General features: G+C 47.7%; 1 protein-coding gene across 3 annotated transcripts in view; it reads left to right on the top strand.

The window, feature by feature from the left end:
• The window catches only part of LOC117509421 (roundabout homolog 2-like), a 191,410-nt gene that overhangs the window by 153,210 nt on the left and 18,320 nt on the right, over positions 1-19,880 (top strand). For all 3 annotated transcript variants that reach the window (XM_034169112.1, XM_034169114.1, XM_034169113.1), the window contains exons 16-22: positions 9,448-9,619; positions 10,761-10,979; positions 12,331-12,373; positions 12,453-12,589; positions 12,676-12,960; positions 15,540-15,681; positions 17,327-17,661. In XM_034169112.1, the coding sequence (XP_034025003.1) occupies positions 9,448-9,619; positions 10,761-10,979; positions 12,331-12,373; positions 12,453-12,589; positions 12,676-12,960; positions 15,540-15,681; positions 17,327-17,661 (1,333 nt within the window). The remainder of the gene's footprint in view (positions 1-9,447; positions 9,620-10,760; positions 10,980-12,330; positions 12,374-12,452; positions 12,590-12,675; positions 12,961-15,539; positions 15,682-17,326; positions 17,662-19,880) is intronic.

Below are 19,880 nucleotides of genomic sequence, written 5' to 3'. Positions count from 1 at the left end.
ATCTCAGAATATAATTACAGTCAATCCACAAAGGTGACGTGTGGGCAGGCTCGAGGATAGAAGACGTCTGTCCTGAGAAGAGCCGGAACCACACGATTTCCGCCGCCACAGAACCTGGTGAATACTGGAGCCGCCAAGTCCCGAATTCCCAGGTGATCACCGTCCCCGACTGTTGGATCTGGTACTGCTGGCGAAGAACAAAGACAGTCAAGTGTGGGTGTGTGTACACCCAGTAACAACAGCGGTGGGAATGCCACCTCCACCTCTCACTCAATAACTGCAGAGTACTGTAGATTCCTCAGGGGAAAAGAGTGCCTTCAACACTCTCTCAGCTTTCACCGACGGAGGTACCAGTACTCCTGCAAACACTCACAATATACAAATATTGCAGTCACAAATGGCTGAGGATATTACCTCCAATGAAGTATGATATCTCGGCAACGAGGTGGAGATGACGTCTGGTCTTTATGGAGTGAGAGGACGTTGAGTAGATGGGTGACAGCTGTCAAGAGGTAATGAGTGACAGCTGTCACCCCCGGCTGCGTCCATGGCGGCAGTGCCCTCTCGTGCCTGAAGCCCGCACTTCAGGCAGGGCGCCCTCTGATGGTGGGCCAGCAGTACCTCCTCTTCTGGCAGCCCACACACAACAGGACCCCCCCCCTCAACGGGCGCCTCCTGGCGCCCGACCCGGCTTGTTGGGGTGTCGACGGTAGAAGTCGGCCAGGAGGGCCGGATCCAGGATGAAGCTCCTCTTCACCCAGGAGCGTTCTTCGGGTCCATACCCCTCCCAGTCCACCAAGTACTGGAACCCCCGGCCCATCCGACGGACGTCCAGGAGCCGGCGCACCGTCCAAGCCGGCTCCCCGTCGATGATCCGAGCAGGAGGCGGCGCCGGTCCGGGAGCACAGAGGGGTGAGGTGTGGTGAGGTTTGATGTGTGACACGTAGAAAACCGGATGGATCCGCAGTGAAGCCGGGAGTTGGAGCTTCACTGCGGCAGGACTGAGGACTTTGAGGATCTTGAAGGGGCCAATGTACCTGTCCTGAAGTTTCGGGGAGTCCACCTGGAGGGGGATGTCCTTCGTGGTAAGCCACACCTCCTGCCCGGGCTGGTAAGCAGGGGCCGGGGATCGCCGGCGGTCTGTATGGGTCTTCGCCCTCGTCCGGGCCTTCAACAAGGCAGAACGGGCGGAGCGCCACACCCGACGGCACTTCCGCAGGTGGGCCTGGACCGAGGGCACACCGACCTCTCCCTCCACCACGGGGAACAACGGGGGCTGATACCCCAAACACACCTCAAATGGGGAGAGGCCGGTGGCAGAAGACACTTGGCTGTTATGCGCATACTCGATCCAGGCCAGATGGTTACTCCAGGCCGTCGGGTGCGCAGATGTGACGCAGCGGAGGGTCTGTTCCAGTTCCTGGTTGGCCCGCTCTGCCTGTCCGTTCGTCTGTGGATGGTACCCAGACGAGAGGCTCACGGTGGCCCCCAGTTCCCTGCAGAAGCTCCTCCAGACGTGTGAGGAGAACTGGGGACCACGATCAGAGACGATGTCGGAGGGTATCCCATGCAGACGGACGATGTGGTGGACCAGGAGGTCTGCTGTCTCCTGGGCTGTTGGGAGCTTCGGGAGGGCCACGAAGTGGGCCGTCTTGGAGAATCGGTCCACTATCGTGAAGATGGTGGTGTTGCCCTGGGACGGCGGGAGGCCCGTGACGAAATCCAGGCCGATGTGGGACCAGGGGCAATGAGGCACCGGCAGCGGCTGGAGGAGTCCTTGGGCCTTCTTATGTACTGCCTTGCCCCTGGCACAGGTGGTGCAGGCCTGGATATATTCCCGGACGTCGGCCTCCATAGACGCCCACCAGAAGTGCTGCCGGACAACTGCCACGGTCCTTCGCACCCCTGGATGACAGGAGAGCTTGGAACCATGACAGAAGTCCAAGACTGCAGCTCTGGCCTCTGGTGGGACGTACAGACGGTTCTTCGGACCGGTTCCGGGGTCCGGGCTCCGTGCCAGGGCCTCCCGGACGGTCTTCTCCACGTCCCAGGTGAGGGTGGCCACGATAGTGGACTCCGGAATGATGGGCACCGGTGGATCCGACAGCACCGTTTTGACTTCGTCTTCGTGTACCCGGGACAAGGCATCCGATCTCTGGTTCTTGGTCCCGGGGCGATAGGTGATCCGGAAGTCAAAACGTCCGAAGAACAGTGACCAGCGGGCTTGCCTGGGGTTCAGCCGCTTGGCGGTCCTGATATACTCCAGGTTCTGATGGTCAGTGAAAACCGTGAATGGCACAGACGCTCCCTCCAACAGGTGTCTCCACTCCTCCAGAGCCTCTTTCACCACAAGGAGTTCTCGATTGCCGACGTCATAGTTCCGTTCAGCCGGGGTCAACCTGCGTGAAAAGTAGGCACACGGGTGAAGAACCTTATCGGTCTCTCCGCTCTGGGATAGCACGGCTCCTATCCCTGAGTCAGAGGCGTCCACTTCAACCACGAACTGGCGGCTAGGGTCGGGCTGCACCAAAACTGGCGCAGTAGAGAACCGTCGTTTCAACTCCTTGAACGCGGCTTCACACCGATCCGACCAGGTGAAGGGGACTTTTGGAGAGGTCAGGGCTGTCAGGGGGCTAACTACCTGACTGTAGCCCTTAATGAACCTCCTATAGAAATTAGCAAAGCCGAGGAACTGTTGCAGCTTCCTACGGCTTGTTGGTTGGGGCCAATCTCTCACCGCCGCAACCTTGGCCGGATCAGGGGCGACGGAGTTAGAGGAGATGATAAACCCCAGGAAGGACAAAGACGTGCGGTGAAACTCGCACTTCTCGCCCTTCACAAACAGTCGGTTCTCTAATAACCGCTGCAGGACCTGATGTACATGCTGGACATGGGTCTCAGGATCCGGAGAAAAGATGAGAATATCGTCCAGATATACGAAGACGAATCGGTGCAGGAAGTCCCGCAAGACATCGTTAACCAAGGCTTGGAACGTCGCGGGGGCGTTGGTGAGGCCGAACGGCATGACCAGGTACTCAAAGTGACCTAACGGGGTGTTAAATGCCGTCTTCCATTCGTCTCCCTTCCAGATCCGAACCAGGTGATACGCATTTCTAAGATCCAGCTTAGTAAAGATTTTGGCTCCATGCAGGGGGGTGAACACGGAATCCAACAATGGCAACGGGTATCGGTTGCGAACCGTAATCTCATTCAGCCCCCTGTAATCAATGCATGGACGGAGTCCGCCATCTTTCTTGCCCACAAAAAAGAAACCTGCCCCCATCGGGGAGGTGGAGTTCCGGATCAGCCCCGGCAGCTAATGAGTCCCGGATGTAGGTCTCCATTGATTCGCGCTCAGGTCGTGAGAGGTTGTACAGCCTGCTGGACGGGAACTCAGCGCCTGGAACCAAATCAATGGCACAATCGTACGGACGGTGCGGGGGAAGGGTGAGTGCCAGATCCTTGCTGAAGACGTCAGCAAGATCGTGTTACTCAACCGGCACTGCCGTCAGATTGGGAGGGACTTTGACCTCCTCCTTAGCCTGTAAACCGGGAGGAACCGAGGATCCTAAACACACCCGATGGCAGGTCTCGCTCCACTGAACCACCACCCCAGACGGCCAATCAATCCGGGGATTGTGCTTCAACATCCATGGGAAGCCCAAAATCACGCAGGAGGTAGAAGGAGTTACAAAAAACTCAATCTCCTCCCGATGGTTTCCAGACACCACCAGAGTTACTGGTTGTGTCTTGTGTGTGATTAAAGGGAGGAGGGTGCCATCTAGTGCCCGCACCTGCACTGGCGAAGGAAGCACCACCAGAGGGAGCCCTACCTCCCTTGCCCATCTGCTGTCTAGCAGACTCCCTTCTGACCCCGTGTCCACCAGTGCTGGGGCTTGAAGGGTTAAATCCCCGCTCAGGATTGTAACTGGGAGTCGTGTGGCAATCTGTGTGTGTCTCACGTGAATGTTTTGACCCCCCCTTAGCCCAGTCTCTGAGGGCAGTTGTTGTTTTGGCCGTTTGGGGCAGTTTTTCTGTGTGTGCTCCTTTGAGCTGCAGAGAAAACACTCCCCGCGGATCAGCCTCCTCATTTTGGCCCTGTGCGTTTCCCTAACAACGTCAGCAGGGGGAGCTGTTGCCCCACAGAGCGCTGCGGCTGTGGAGCGTGGGGAGGGCGGCCCCTTTTCGAACCCGGAAGGGAGAGGGGCGGCGCGTATCCGGTCACGTCCTTCGCCTCGCTCCCGACGGCGTTCCTCCAACCGATTGTCTAACCGTATAACGAGATCGATAAGCCCATCTAAATCCCATGGTTCCTCCTTAGCTACCAGCTGCTCCTTCAGGACCAACGACAGTCCGTTTATGAAGGCGGCGCGGAGCGCAACGTTATTCCAGCCGGACCTCGCAGCCGCGATGCGGAAGTTGACTGCATAAGCGGCTGCGCTCTCACGTCCCTGTCTCATTGACAGCAGCACAGTTGAAGCGGTCTCTCCTCTGTTAGGGTGATCAAACACTGTTCTGAACTCCCCCACAAACCCAGTGTATGCTGATAACAACTGTGAGTTCTGTTCCCAGAGCGCCGTAGCCCAGGCGCGTGCCTTACCCCGAAGCAGAGCAATCACATAAGCTATTTTACTAGCATCTGACGCGTACATGACGGGACGTTGTGCGAAGACGAGCGAACACTGCATGAGAAAGTCCGCGCACGTCTCCACACAACCTCCGTACGGCTCAGGAGGGCTTATGTATGCTTCAGGGGATGGTGGGAGGGGTTGTTGAACCACCACTGGAACGTTTATATCCTGCACAGGGTCGGCAGGAGGAGGAGCTGCAGCAGCGCCCTGAGCGCTCGCCGCCATCTGTGCGGAGAGAGCCTCCACCCTGCGGTTCAGGAGGATGTTTTGCTCGGTCATCTGATCCAACCGAGCCGTAAAGGCGGTGAGAATGTGCTGCAGCTCACCAATCACGCCTCCTGCAGACGCCTGCGCTCCCTGCTCTCCCATTGGTCGTTCAACAGCCGGGTGACGCCCCTCGGAGTCCATGACGCTGGCCGAGATATCCTGTTGTGAAAGTGTAGTGACACGGACCCACAACAGGGGGCGCAAATGAACGGCCAAAAGATGAGCCAAAAGGTAACAATTTAATGTTGTGAAATGTGCACAACGAACATACAGACAATCTCAGAATATAATTACAGTCAATCCACAAAGGTGACGTGTGGGCAGGCTCGAGGATAGAAGACGTCTGTCCTGAGAAGAGCCGGAACCACACGATTTCCGCCGCCACAGAACCTGGTGAATACTGGAGCCGCCATGTCCCGAATTCCCAGGTGATCACCGTCCCCGACTGTCGGATCTGGTACTGCTGGCGAGAACAAAGACAGTCAAGTGTGGGTGTGTGTACACCCAGTAACAATAACGGTGGGAATGCCACCTCCACCTCTCACTCAATAACTGCAGAGTACTGTAGATTCCTCAGGGGAAAAGAGTGCCTTCAACGCTCTCTCAGCTTTCACCGACGGAGGTACCAGTACTCCTGCAAACACTCACAATATACAAATATTGCAATCACAAATGGCTGAGGATATTACCTCCAATGAAGTATGATATCTCGGCAACGAGGTGGAGATGACGTCTGGTCTTTATGGAGTGAGAGGACGTTGAGTAGATGGGTGACAGCTGTCAAGAGGTAATGAGTGACAGCTGTCACCCCCGGCTGCGTCCATGGTGGCAGCGCCCTCTCGTGCCTGAAGCCCGCACTTCAGGCAGGGCGCCCTCTGATGGTGGGCCAGCAGTACCTCCTCTTCTGGCGGCCCACACACAACAAAAAAGGTTATGTTTTTTCTATAACAACATCCTGTGACGTAATCAGCCACACCCTATTTAAGATGGCTTTTCATTCATGGAAATTGCCTGATGATGGCCTTTGGCCGAAACGTTGCTTGATTAAATTCACCTTTGTGTTGCAAGTGAGGCAGTGTGCGAGAGTTTTTTTGTTTTCTTGTTTAGCAGCTTTTGTGCCTTCTCTTACGCACCTGTCATCAAGGGATGTGTGAAGTGATTTCTCTTTTTTTTATGTCAATACTTAAAAAAAATGTAGCATAACTGCAAACAGATTTTCCCCAAATGTACAAATGACCACTTCTAGAACCTGTGCTTCCTCATGGGTCAACATGCTAATCAGTATTTTAAAGCTCCAGTAACCACATTCAGGGAAAGCAAACTTTAGATTCTATAAATTCTTTATGGAAGTAAAAGATCAGCAAACATAAACTCTGAATCAGTCCAGTCTGAGTTTGATTACATAACGATTCCGGCGGATGAATTTGGAGTTAAATTTGTCTGACAGCGTAAATATCAAAGTTGTAAAATATTAACTGTCTGAATCATAACAGTTAATCTGTAGATTAATGTATATTCTGTGCTCTTTATTTTGCCTGTAAAACAGAGAAGTGACACGAGTTGTTCTTTGAACCCCCAGTGTTCCCTGTTGTTGTATTTGTTTACATAATTGTGACGATGGGCGATTTAAGGAGTGGTTAGTAATTAGTCACGAGCCGCGTTGTGCTGCCAGTGTGAGCGCTGAGCCGGTGTCTTATTGTCAGATTGTGAGCCTGGCGTCTGTTGGCTGTGTGAAAAACACGCCGCTCGTTACGTGAGCACTGAGCTGATTACTAATCGTCTATCTGCTCTTCCAGGAAACCTTTGGAACACAACGCTCCCTCTTATTGTTTAGATCCCATCTGTGGCTTCACACCGAAACGTATGACAGAAACGCGCTCGTCTGTTCATCAGCGTCTGCGTCTCCTTTATGTGGCGTCTCATCAGGATCATTCTGGATGCTGGAAATTATTTTAATAAGGGTCTCACTGTCCCTTCTTTTTTTGTTGTTTTTGTTTTTTACTATTCCTGCTGGCAGATGAACAGATGTCAGATCTGCCCTTACAGAGAGAGTGAAACCTTGAATCTGAAGATTATAAATGCATGAACTTCCATAAATCATTCATTCAGCAGATCGGTGTTTTAAATTTGGCCTTCAGCCGTCATTGTGCCGCCGCACCGCTGCATTCATCTCCTTTTATCTTTGCTCTCGTCCTTTGCGAACATTCAGTTGGAGCAACCAGCTGTCAAATACTGATGGCCTGATCAGGTTTTATCAATATCAATAACGTTATTGATTCTGCTTATCGGGCCAATTATTTTTTTACTTTCTGATCAATTCCTGATATATTTTCTGTGTGGAAAAGTCAAGTCCTGCGCAGGTTTTCAGCTTCAGTGCACTCAGTGCACACTGATGTACTAGTGTAGTCCACATGGATAAACCCAACCTAATCGCACCAAAATTCCACAAAATAAAAATATCCTTAAATCCTTAACACAGTGATTCACGATGGATTTAGTCATTTGCATGTTTCACAAACTCCATAGCATTACATAACATGATGCTAACAGGCTAACATTTGCATGAAAACTCACTAGTGTCACATAAAGCGATGCTGGCAGCATCATGTAATGCTATGCTAATGTGCTAATATTAGGATGAGTTGAGTGCCTTCATTATGAGCAATGGGAGTTATGATGTGCTTAAAAAAATCTACTTAGAGTTACAATTTTGCTGAGAAAATCTTATTGCAAACCATAATTGGAACAAGCGGGTGTAGAAAAAGAATGAATGAATGACTGAATGAACTGTTACTGCCCATCTTCAGTTGAGACACACAGATTTGCTGGTGTTAATTAGAAGACTGGGGGGGTCATCAATTTTCCTGGTGGATGTCACTGATTTAATCAAACAACTCCACAGTGGCAAGGCCCCAGGGGTTGATGAGATCTGTCCAGAAATGTTGAAGGCTCTTGGTGTGGAGGGACTGTCTTGGATGAGACGTCTCTTCAACATTGTGCTGAGGATGGGACAGTGCCTAAGGAGTGACAAACTGGGGTGCTGGTCCCCATATTTAAAAAGGGGAACCAGAGAGAGTGTGCCAACTACAGGGGCATCACATTACTCAGCCTCCCTGGTAAAGTCTACTCCATGGTGCTGGAAAGGAGGGTTCGGCCGGTAGTCGAACCTCTGATTGAAGAGGAACAATGCGGGTTCTGTCCTGGTCGTGGAACAACCGACCAGCTCTTCACTCCCACAAGGATCCTGGAGGGGACCTGGGAATATGCCCATCCAGTCTACATGTGTTTTGTGGGCTTGGAGAAGACGTATGATCGAGTACCCCGGGAGATACTGTGAGAGGTGCTGTGGGTGTACGGAGTGAGGGGATCCCTTCTCGGGGCCATCCAATCTCTGTGCTCACACAGCGAGAGTTGTGTTCGGGTTGGACTCGTTTCCGGTGGGGGTTGGCCTCCGCCAGGGCTGCGCCTTGTCATCAATCCTGTTTGTGATATTCATGGACAGGATATCGAGGCGTAGTTGGGGGGAAGAGGGTTTCCAGTTTGGTGGGCTCAGGGTTCATCACTGCTTTTTGCAGATGATGTGGTCCTTTTGGCTTCATCAGCCTGTGACCTCCAACACTCATTGGATCAGTTCACAGCTGAGTGTGAAGCGGCTGGGATGAGGATCAGCACCTCTAAATCTGAGGCCATGGTTCTTAGCTGGAAACCGATGGATAGCCTACCCCGGGTAGGGAATGAGGTCTTGCCCCAACTGAAGAAGTTCAAGTACCTCAGGGTCTTGTTCAAGAGTGAGGGGACAATGGAGCGTGAGATTGGCCAGAGAATCTGTGCTGCAGGGGCGGTGTTGCGTTCGCTCTACCGTACTGTTGTGACGAAAAGGGAGCTGAGCCAAAAGGTGTAGCTCTGGATCTACTGGTCAATCTTTGTTCCTACTCTCAGGTCATGAGTGTTGGGTCATGACCAAAAAATCTAGATCGCAGGTACAAGTGCCTGAAATGGGCTTCCTCAGGAGGGTGGCTGGTGTCTCCCTTAGAGATAAGGTGAGAAGCCATCCGTGGGGAGCTCGGAGTAGAGCCACTGTTCGTTCACGTTGAAAGGAGTCGCCTGAGGGGATTTGGGCATCTGGTAAGGATGACTCCTGGGTGCCTCCCTAGGGAGGTGTTCCAGGCACGTCATGCTGGGAGGAGACCCTGGGGAAGACCCAGGACGAGGTGGAGATATTATATCTCCACACTGGCCTGGGAACGCCTCGGGATCCCTCAGTCAGAGGTGGTCAATATGGCCCAGAAAAGGGAAGTTGCTGCGATCCCTGATAAGCGGTTGACGATGTACATTTGTATGTAATTAGAAGAATTAATAACATGTACTGTAACGCTTCCAATTCCAATGGATTGAAAAGTTTTTGAACCAATTCTCAGATGGAACCGGTTCTTTGTTCCCTACTGTCACAGTCGTCTGTCTTAATCACATCTTTGCACAGACTGTGTTGAATAAAACTCTGAGTGAGAAATGTTCAAAATGTTAACCTTCCATGTGTGCTGGTTTTCAGGTGTGGTGTCTGGGTGGCGGCGTGGAGAACTGGATTAACCGCACAGTGGATGGAGCGGTTCTGTCCATCCTGCTGACGAGCCTGCTGCCTGATATCCGCTATACCATCACTGTTGCCGCCGTCACCAGCCTCGGTGTAGGCGCTCAGAGCCCACCTGTCAGTCTGCTTCTCAGTGAGTCACCTGCTCCAGCAGATAGTGAAGCACGGCTTCATTCAGCACCTCCAGCCAAGAGCAAGATTATGCAACACGCCGACATCCAACATAACCCACAAATACAGATTTTGTCCGTTTTTGGACGAAAAGGTTTTCCAGTCCTCCCGAGTCTCCAGCAAGCGAATAAACTGCAGCCTGCGTTCAGTCCATTTTAGTGCTTTAAATTATTGTGAAAAGCTTTCTGGAAACATTAGAACTGTTCACCATATTTAGTCCATTTGGTTTGTAACATCACTCTATCTTTTGAATTAAAGTGAACGGTGGGCTGACTGTCTGCAAATCTGTTCTACCAGGTATATTTGCTACCACTAGGGGGTGTATAGGAGCAGCTCTGTATTGCAGTGTAAGTGTAAGCATGCTGGCTTTGAAGGTGGGTGCAGAATGACCTGGTTTTGGGCGTCTATACTAAAATACGAAATGGGCAATATGGAGCAGACTGACCAAGACTGACTCCAAATATGATTAAATATGATTCAGTTAATTGCTTTTATTTAATTAATTTTAAGCAAAATGGGGGCTGATAATAACGAAATGGGGTAAAACGTAACGAAATGCAGCAGACTGACCCACTGACTGAAGTTTCATCTCTTGAATGCCAGATGGCGCACCTGCCCCTGCTACATGTATTGAGCGCATCTCACAAAAAACAAAAGCCAAACAGTTAAATAAAAGTACATATTTGGAGTCAGTCTGGTTCACTCTTCCCCAATTTTGTGATTATCAGTCCCCATTTCACGCCATTTCTTCCATTTCGTATTTTAGTATGGCCCCGTTTTGGGGCGTGTATTCCCTTTAAAAGTGGAATGCACCAGGCACACAGCGCAGTAGTGTAAAGAATGTGACCGCCAGAGGAGGGTATTTTTGCAGAGGATTAGTGTGAACTTAACAAAGCGCAAAAGTTGATACCAAAGCTCCCCGAGGAGAAGCAGATCTGCAAATTTATTTAATTATTTTTTGCTGTGAGTGTTTACTCTTATTTCAGTTCATGGTTGTTTTCAATGGTTGTGTATTTTATTCGTGAGTGGTGTACGGGGCGACATGCACTGCTGCTACGTTTACTTACATCCCGACTTATACTTCAGCTGTTTTTCTTTTCCAGCTCTTCCACTGGGAAAGCCTTCTGCTCCTGTGGAAAATGAGGACAGCCGCAGCCTGTCGGAGCAGATCGTACACGTTGTCCGCCAGCCCGCCTTCATTGCAGGACTGGGCGTGGCTGCGTGGCTGGTGCTGATGGGTTTCAGCAGCTGGCTTTACTGTCGCCACCGTAGGAGGAAGCAGCTGGGTCACTACACCACCTCCTTTGCATACACGCCTGCAGGTACGTGACGTTAATCCTTCAGCCTGCAACCCTTTAAGGGGGAGATCGCAGGAACACAATCAAGCCGAGACTTCATCCAGCTCAATTTAAAAAAAAAGTCTTTCTGTATTCCACCACGAAGCTTTCACTGATGAACTAGCAGGAAAACGTTCTCCACTCACACCCACTCAAGTTGTCAGGTGGCTTGATGGCTTCCCTCAATCATCTCCTTTGAGCACACAGTTTTTGAGGACAACCTGCTTGAGGCAGATTCACAGCCATGTCATATACTTCACATTTATTAAAAATTGAATGCCGTGAGCTATTCACTTATTTATACCGGATGACTTCCTGATGCAACTCCATGTTACATAGAATATGGGCAGAGGTGGCCTCGAACCGGGAACTTTCTGCACTGGAAACGCATGCATGCACAGACAGACAGAGCTGACTGGTTTTTGTAATTTAAAAGTCATTTTGGTGACTAGATGTATTATTTTATTTTGTGTACTCTATAAACAAAGTGTTTCCCAAAACAAAAGACAACAAACAAATATATATATATATATATATATATATATATATATATATATATATATATATATATATATATATATATATATATATATAATATATATATATATATATATATAGTACATTTATAAGGCAGTAATAAAATGGTAATTACATAAGAAATTAAAACATTAAGAATGTCAGCTGAGAACAGAATTATTGTCAGTTTTAAGATTCTTCCGTGTTGTCACAGCTCATTTATCGCCTCACACATGAAGACGTTACAGAGAAATGCGCTTCCGCTGGGGCAGCAATCCGACACATTTTGTTGTCAACACGTGCGCAGCACACACAATTACCAGTTGACCGCTGGGAATATTCTGAGCGCTGATGCATGTTTTCAATTTTAGCTGGTGCTGCACGCACGCGCTCATCGTGTATTCGGTTAATTAAAATGTATTTATCCCCACTGGGTAGCTTTCATGGCCGAAATGAAGTAAACACTGTCAACACACTCGAGCAAACGCTAAGTGTGACATGCACTTTATTTTAGAAAATACCTTTGATGCACATAAACACATCAGACTTTTGTTCAGGGTCATAAATACTCAGTGGATTTTATGATTTTATTTGCCAATAAATATGTCAACATGGCGTTTGGGGTTTTGGAATATGGATCATCAAATTTGGAATGTCAACCTCTTTGTGTGTGTACGTCAGCAGGACAGCTCATAAAACATCCATTAAACTCTCTACCAGTGCCAAATTAAAAAGAATTTGGCTGTGAAAATTTTTAAATCTTTTTGTTAAACAGTTTAAAGTTTCTGCTCTGAACCGTTTTTGGTTTTTCTTCCTGCAGTTGGTTTCGCTCACAGTGAAGGATCCGGAATCATGAATGCTGGGTAATTTACACATTATACTCTAATCCATGTAGCGGACACGAGGCGGTAAAGTTACTGACATACTGCTGCCTGTTTGTAGTCCTGGCATGTTGGGATCAAACATGGGGAATTACCCCTGGCTGGCTGACTCCTGGCCCACACCGAACCTCAGCAACAACAGTAAAGACGCCGTCAACTGCTGTTCTGGCAAAGTGGACTCTGACCGATACTATAACAGTAAGACGCCTGTGATGTTTGGTACATGACAGATCACAGAATAAATGATTGCCATTGTTTACGTGACATCATCATGTGCTGTGCAGCTCTCAGCATCATCACGTACCCAAACCAATCAGAGAAACACAGCGCGACGTCCAACGACAGTCCCATCTACAGCACCATTAACGCTACCGCTGAGGACGACCTCCTGGCATACTACGACACCTACTCCACATCCTACAACCAGGGTCCAGACCCATACAGCAGCAATCCAGTGCTGTCAAACAGTGGGTTTGTGGGTCTGGATCATGATCTGGACCAGTGGACTATACAGTCTGGTCACTCTGGATCTGAATATGCCAAGCTCCAGTATACCAAGAAAACAGGTGGTAAGGAGTTAATCAAAACAGACTTGACATTTCTCAATGTTCTGAAACTATTATGGGGATTAGAATGAGGGATCAGATTAGGCACCTTATTCTGGCCAGTAGCCAGCGGTGGTTTGGACGAACCGCTCAATTTGCCCACTTCTACACGATTTTTGTACTGGTGCCTGTTTGGGGTCTCTACTGAATCACAATATTATCGAGGTATTAGTATAACACGTTCGGTACACCTGTAATCACTCCTGTGTTTCCATCAGCATTGCGTTGCGAGCTGTCAATCCACTATTTTGTGCAGCAGTTCAGAGTTGAAAAAAAAAAAGCGTTTCTTTTTGTGTCTCAGAGCGTGGGAACACAGAGAGCGAAGGGCAGAGTGGAGTTTACAAACATATTTTAAACTTTTTTCTTTCAATCTCGGTGCCGCTGGGTGAGTGTCCTCGCTGTGGTTAAACTAAAAACACAGCTGCAGACACGCTATGCATTACAGCAAATACAAGCACTTTTTTCAAATACGCCTAAAGTTTCTTTCTGTGGACAGCATGAAGTAAAAAGCACTGATAAAACCTTCTTACCTTTCAGTTAGGTCATGCTTTCCACATAAACACAAAGCTTCTCCATTCTACCTGCTCAGAGACTACAAACAAGGGGTGATTCCAGACAGAAAGATGGTGTTGTGTGGGGAACATGCCCCTCAACACCCCTGAATTAGAAGTCCATATTTAAGGACATTTTTCATACTAATAGAATACTACTACTTCTACTACTATTTATAGTAATAATAATAATAATAATATTTTTAACAACTAAAATGTTTAAATCAGTATTACTCTGGGCCTGAGTTTTACTACAGTTCTATACTGTTTAATTGATGAGCTAAATAAAAATAAGTTTACTTTATTACACTTTTCTGCATATCTACATACGTATTGTCTAAACTCAGGCGTTACTGGATCTGTTTGGGGTTCTAGCTTTAAAATCAGGTCGGTTAGGGTCCAAAATATAAACTCCGGGGTGAGTGTGTTTGTGTTTTTTTTTTTTTTATCAAAGCTCAAGGCGTATTTATTTAAACTGGCTTTGTACACCTGGTGGCACTGTGACATGTTTTGTTTGTATGTGTCTTTTTATTTGTATTGTACATTTGTGTTATCTTTGTGAATTTTTCTTCCTTGGTTTTACTGTAAAACAGTTTGGACACCATCTGGCTGCTGTAAAGGGTTTTATAAAGACAGACAGACAGATAGAGGGGAGGTGATGGTCTAGTGGTTAAGTGTTGGGCTTCAGACCAGAAGATCCTCGGTTCAAGCCCCAGCCTGACCGGAAAATCACTAAGGGCCCTTGGGCAAGGTCCTTAATCCCAGAGATGCTCCTGGTGTGTAGTGAGTACCTTGTATGGCAGCAGTCTGACATCGGTGTGTGAGTGTGTCTGTGTGAATGTGAGGCATAACTGTAAAGCGCTTTGAACGTCTGATGCAGATGGAAAAGCACTATATAAATGCAGTCCATTTACCATTATAGATAGTAATTGTATCAAAGATGTAGGTTATGATACCAATTTGGGGTAAAGGCAAAGAAAAGGTGAAAGTGAAAAAAACAAAAAAAAACAAAAAATAAAATACAAATGCCACACATATGAAGCAGTACAACTATACAAAACACCCTCCAGAATGCATCCCTGGACATCATAAGTCCAAACCCCCCTGCCAACAAATGTCCAATTTTACCAAAAAAAAGACCCCCCCTCCAAAATTTGCAGATTCTGGCTACGGACCTGTTATTATTGGTTAATATTGTCATCTACCATCTATAGCATGTCAAGTAGCCATTCCTACATGATGTCACAAGTAGTTACGGCCGTGACTGTATGGACTGGTGTCCAGTCCAGGGGTAGTCATAGACTTTCATCTGCTTCATGCTGTGAATCCAGGCACTAATAAACGCCAGGGCTGAAACAGGACTTAGTGCTACAAGGGGTGATTGAGAAGTTTTGACCCTGACCCAGAAAAAGCAGGATGTGGTTGTCCATCTTTGCATTTTGAGAAACCACCATTTGTCAAGAATGTGTGAAGTTTTGACTCACTGGGTGCAATGCTGAGAAATGTTTCTCAGAATGCACAAGATGAAGAACCACATCCTCATTTTTCTGGGTCAGGCTCAAAACGTCTCAATCACCCCTCATGACAAACATCCAAATGCTTTTAGGCGCCAATACAGTAGCAACATCCAAAATACCAATAAAATATGGTAAATGGACACTGCATGTATACAGCATTTTTCCATCTGAATCTCGAAGCGCTTAACAATGATGCCTTACATTCACTCTTTCACACGCCAATGTTGTGGTGCTGCCATGCAAGGCACTCAAGTATACACCAGGAGTTACTAGGACCTTGCCCAAAGGCCCTTAGTGGCTTTCAGTCCAGTAGGGGTTTGAATGGAGGTTCTTCTGGTCCCAAGTCCATCGCTTTGCTGACCATCACCTCCCCAGAATAGACAATGCCACCTACATCTAGGTAGTCGTTGACTTTTTATTTTGACAAAGCGGAGTCAGTGACTTTCGAGTAAATTTTCTTATTTTTGGGTTTTAGACAAACTGGTGAAGCAGAGGTCTTTTGGTTCCTCCTGTAAGTCAGCTACTCTAAACTGGGCGGATGTTCTGTCACTGCCACTGCCTGCCAGCAAAGACCGAAGTCACACAAAGACGGATCAGGAAGATGAAAAGCCACACAGGTGAGACTGATCTCTGCAGTCCTTCAAAAAAATAATAATAAATGCACATCTGAACCCTCCTCCATCATCCTCCAAGGACAAAGTCACGGTTTAGTTTGGTCTAATTTAGTCCTCTGGGTTATAATTACCATCAAGTCTTCTGACTCCACCCACATGACAGAGACGGTTAAGGCAGACGGATATCAAAATTTCCCGACAACTCTGGCAGAGCTGAGTGAAGTTTTCAGTCCGGGGACTTTTCAAATTAACAGTGGTTGTGTCTGCAGGCAGCGAGTCGATTGAGCTTCGGGCTTTTGGATGCCAGCGTCTCCTCTAAGTACTTCTGACAGATTAGATTCCGGACATAATGGCATGGGATTGGAGGCGTGTTCTGACTGTGCTGTAATGACATTAGCTGGCGTCTGACAGTTTGGATTAGTACTTCCCATATTCAGTGACACATCCATCATTAAATTTGCGCTGACGGCAAAGAAGTGACAACATAAATCATCGAGGTGGATCTGATCCTCTGTAATTCCGTATTGTTCCCCGTTTTCTACAAAATACCAACTGAAAATTAAATAATTTCATCTTTTCTTTCTGGCTGATTAAGTTAAATGTGTGAAATATACTTTATAAACCAATGGCAGGATCGCTTCATTCAAACATCTGATATCAGCTGCTGAAACACAGTGAATCCTGGTTGGACACGTTGGCGTCCGTCACTCAACAAATTAAACTAAATTCAAGGAATTATAATTGAATTCACAAAGATGATGCTCATCAAAGACATTATGTCCAACGGTTTGTCTGTGACAGGATACAGTAAGTTGGTCCATGAGTATTTGGACAGTGATGCAAAAATTTTTGTAATGTTGCCTCAGAACATCACAAAGGAGTTCAAATGTAGCAATCAAATGATAAAAATCATCAGTTTTACAGCCAGAATTCTTTGGACAAGTCAGGAGATGAATAAAAAAATTAGAAAAAAAAAAATTAAAAACAAATAAAAATCTTTCTGGAGTAAACCAAAACCTGAGTGACTGTGCAAAAAGAAGACAAGTGAGGGAAGCCACCAAGAGAACACTGAAGTTGTTTTAAGCTTCTGTAGCTGTTTTTAGTGCAATATTTGTCTGTCACATGATCAGCTTTATGAGGGAGTGGAACAAAAAAAGGATTTTCAAACAAGAAAACATCAAATCTAGGCTCAGTTCTCACATTTGCCTTCTGGCAAACTATGGCTGAATTTTGAGGTCTTCTTTGAAAGAAAATCACTTTGTGTGCCAGTTCCACCATCTGCTTTGGGACCTACGTAGGGGTTTGGCAAAACATGCGTTTCCTGATACAAGTCCAGATGGAGAAAGACAGTGGGGCACAGGTGGACTTGAACTGTGAACAAGTATAGTTTACCCCACATCACAAAAAGGGCTAAATTGTTATACAAATACAGTACTTATGGTACAAGAGACAGCACTCGTTGGTCTTGTCCCAGTTGGATCTTCACTTGGTGGGAACAATGCACCAGTTTCCAGTAGAGCGCCACGGCCTTAGGGTATGAGGCATGTCCAAACAGTTTCTCTCAAATTTGACCTCACATAAAAATTTGGGGTGAGGACTGGATAAGGGTTGATGCTCATGTAACTGTTACTCACATTTCATGTTGCAGTTCTGAGGATGAAAACGAGGACTGGTGTCCTCCGCTGCCTGCCAGAACCTACCTGATGGACATGTCCAGGGAGGAACTCTCCAGTCCACCGTCCAAATCCGACGAGCAGTGCTGCTTCACACTGACACTCACGTCCTCTCCCCAGCAAGACACACACACACCTGGCGACAGTCCGCGGTTGCAGCACTTTGACCTTTTGGTGCATCACCAGTCAGGCTCCCAGGTCACTCAGTCCAACCCGGATCTGTTCACAAACAGCAGGACCGGAGACGTCAGTGAGGCCGACCACACCAGCCGGTGGGCAGATGATTTCAAGGGAGACGACCACGGCAAAGGTGGGTTTGTCTGAGAAAACACCAGACTGTCAGAAGGTGTTATTCAGTCCTAAAGCCTGGGTCCCACCGAATAATGAAGGATGAATAATGAGCCACGCAGTAAGTTTTCTTTGCTACGAAAGGGTTTCTTCAACTATGGCTCTGAGTGTCTCTTAGAAGCATTATCTTCAGTTAACGAGGCTCCTCTCTGAGCGTGGCGCTAATTTCAAGAAGTTCAAAATTTAGCAACAACAGCGTGGCGCAGTTTGTGTACGAGTTACTGCGACGGCTTAGAGGCATGTGCGTGGTGCTTACGAGTCTGCTGAAAGCCCATTATCCATGCGCCTGCCAGCTATGCAAGACCTGAGAGGCTATTTTTGGAGCAGCTCTCCTCTTGTGCACACAATTCCACCTGTTCTGTGCGCTGGACTTTATATAAAATAATTATTTTGTAGCGGATTAATCATTTTCTGCCAAACCTTGGATGCTGAAAACACCTATAATCACTTCTGGAATCACAGAGGACTGTTTCATCTGGACGCTTTTTTTTTCCTCTCTTTCCTGCTCCATGTGGAATGTATTTTGAACAGCTTAAGGTAACTATTTTTAATGTTTTCATTGTTGGGAAGGTGTCGTGACACGGACCCACAACAGAGGGAGCTAAAGGAACGGACAATGGATAAGCCAACCAGTAACAATTTAATGTTGTGAAAACACACAACGGAATACAGACAGAGATATGGATTGCCAATGAGACACCAGGTGACGTGTGGGCAGGCTCGAAGATAGAAGACCTCTGGCGAGAGATGAGCTGATTCCCACACAGCTTCCACCACCAGCGGGCCTGAAGAACACCGGAGCCGCCAAGTCCCGAGTCCCCAGGTGGCCTCTGCCTTCGGCTGTCGACCCTGGTACTGCTGGCAGAGAACAGAGAAAATCCAGGTGAGTGTGAATCCGCACACTCAGTAGTCCACTCACAGTCAATGTTCTTTAAGGAGGGAGTACCTCCACCTCCAATCACACACTCGTGCAGCTCCTGTGTAACCAATTATCTGTTATGGAGTGTGATGCGAAGTCGTCGCGGTCACGCTCTTACTCCAGCTCGGATAAGTACACCACAGGGCAAACGGCTGCAAAGAAGAGTTTAGTTAGCAGAGAAAATTACCACAGAGAGGGTTACCTCTTGGTTGCTGATTTCTCGGCGGGGAGGTGGAGTTGTAGTCCGGCTTTTATGGTGATGTGGTGAATGAGTGACAGCTGGTGCAGATGATGAATGACAGCTGTCACTCTCCGTTGCTCCGACGCCCTCTTGTGCTTGAAGCCTGCACTCCAAGCAGGGTGCCATCTGGTGGTGGTGGGCCAGCAGTACCTCCTCTTCTGGCGGCCCACACAACATTCATAGCTTGATAAAACAGTTCCTTGCTGTAAAAGTGTCTGTATGTTGATGTCTGTTGTATGTAAAAGTATGTTGATTTAATATCTTGTTAATGGATCACATGAGCTCCGCTGTGTGTGCGCACTGACGCAGTGACTCATCATCACGCTTCAAACGAGCATTTAGGCAGAACGCCAGCTCACAAAAGAGTGATTTTTCAGTCAATTTTGGCTGGACACAAAGTTAAAATTTGGGTGACTGTGTGAAAGTGGATGTGTGTTTAAAGTTATGGAAGATAACTCCAGTGAAGCTGCTAAAAGCAGAGCAGAAGCTGTGCGGCAACACAGAAGGAGAGCGCGCAAAAGACCGATTTTGAAGACATAACACAAAGTTAAAAGTTGTATCACAGTGACTTGTAAGCTGCGGAACAAATAAAGAAATATATATATACGAGGGCTGTCAATAAAGTATAGGTCCTTTTTATTTTTTTTCAAAAACTATATGGATTTCATTCATATGTTTTTACGTCAGACATGCTTGAACCCTCGTGCGCATGCGTGAGTTTTTCCACGCCTGTCGGTGACGTCATTCGCCTGTGAGCACTCCTTGTGGGAGGAGTCGTCCAGCCCCTCGTCGGAATTCCTTTGTCTGAGAAGTTTCTGAGAGACTGGCGCTTTGTTTGATCAAAATTTTTTCTAAACCTGTGAGACACATCGAAGTGGACACGGTTCGAAAAATTAAGCTGGTTTTCGGTGAAAATTTTAACGGCTGATGAGAGATTTTGAGGTGATACTGTCGCTTTAAGAACTTCCCACGGTGCGAGACGTCGCGCAGCGCTCTCAGGTGCCGTCATCAGCCTGTTTCA

The sequence above is a fragment of the Thalassophryne amazonica genome, chromosome 4 (genome assembly GCF_902500255.1).
Source record: "Thalassophryne amazonica chromosome 4, fThaAma1.1, whole genome shotgun sequence".
In the NCBI taxonomy this organism is placed as follows: domain Eukaryota; kingdom Metazoa; phylum Chordata; class Actinopteri; order Batrachoidiformes; family Batrachoididae; genus Thalassophryne; species Thalassophryne amazonica.
Note: the sequence above shows the minus strand (reverse complement) of the source record. Positions and strands in the feature narration are given on the sequence as shown.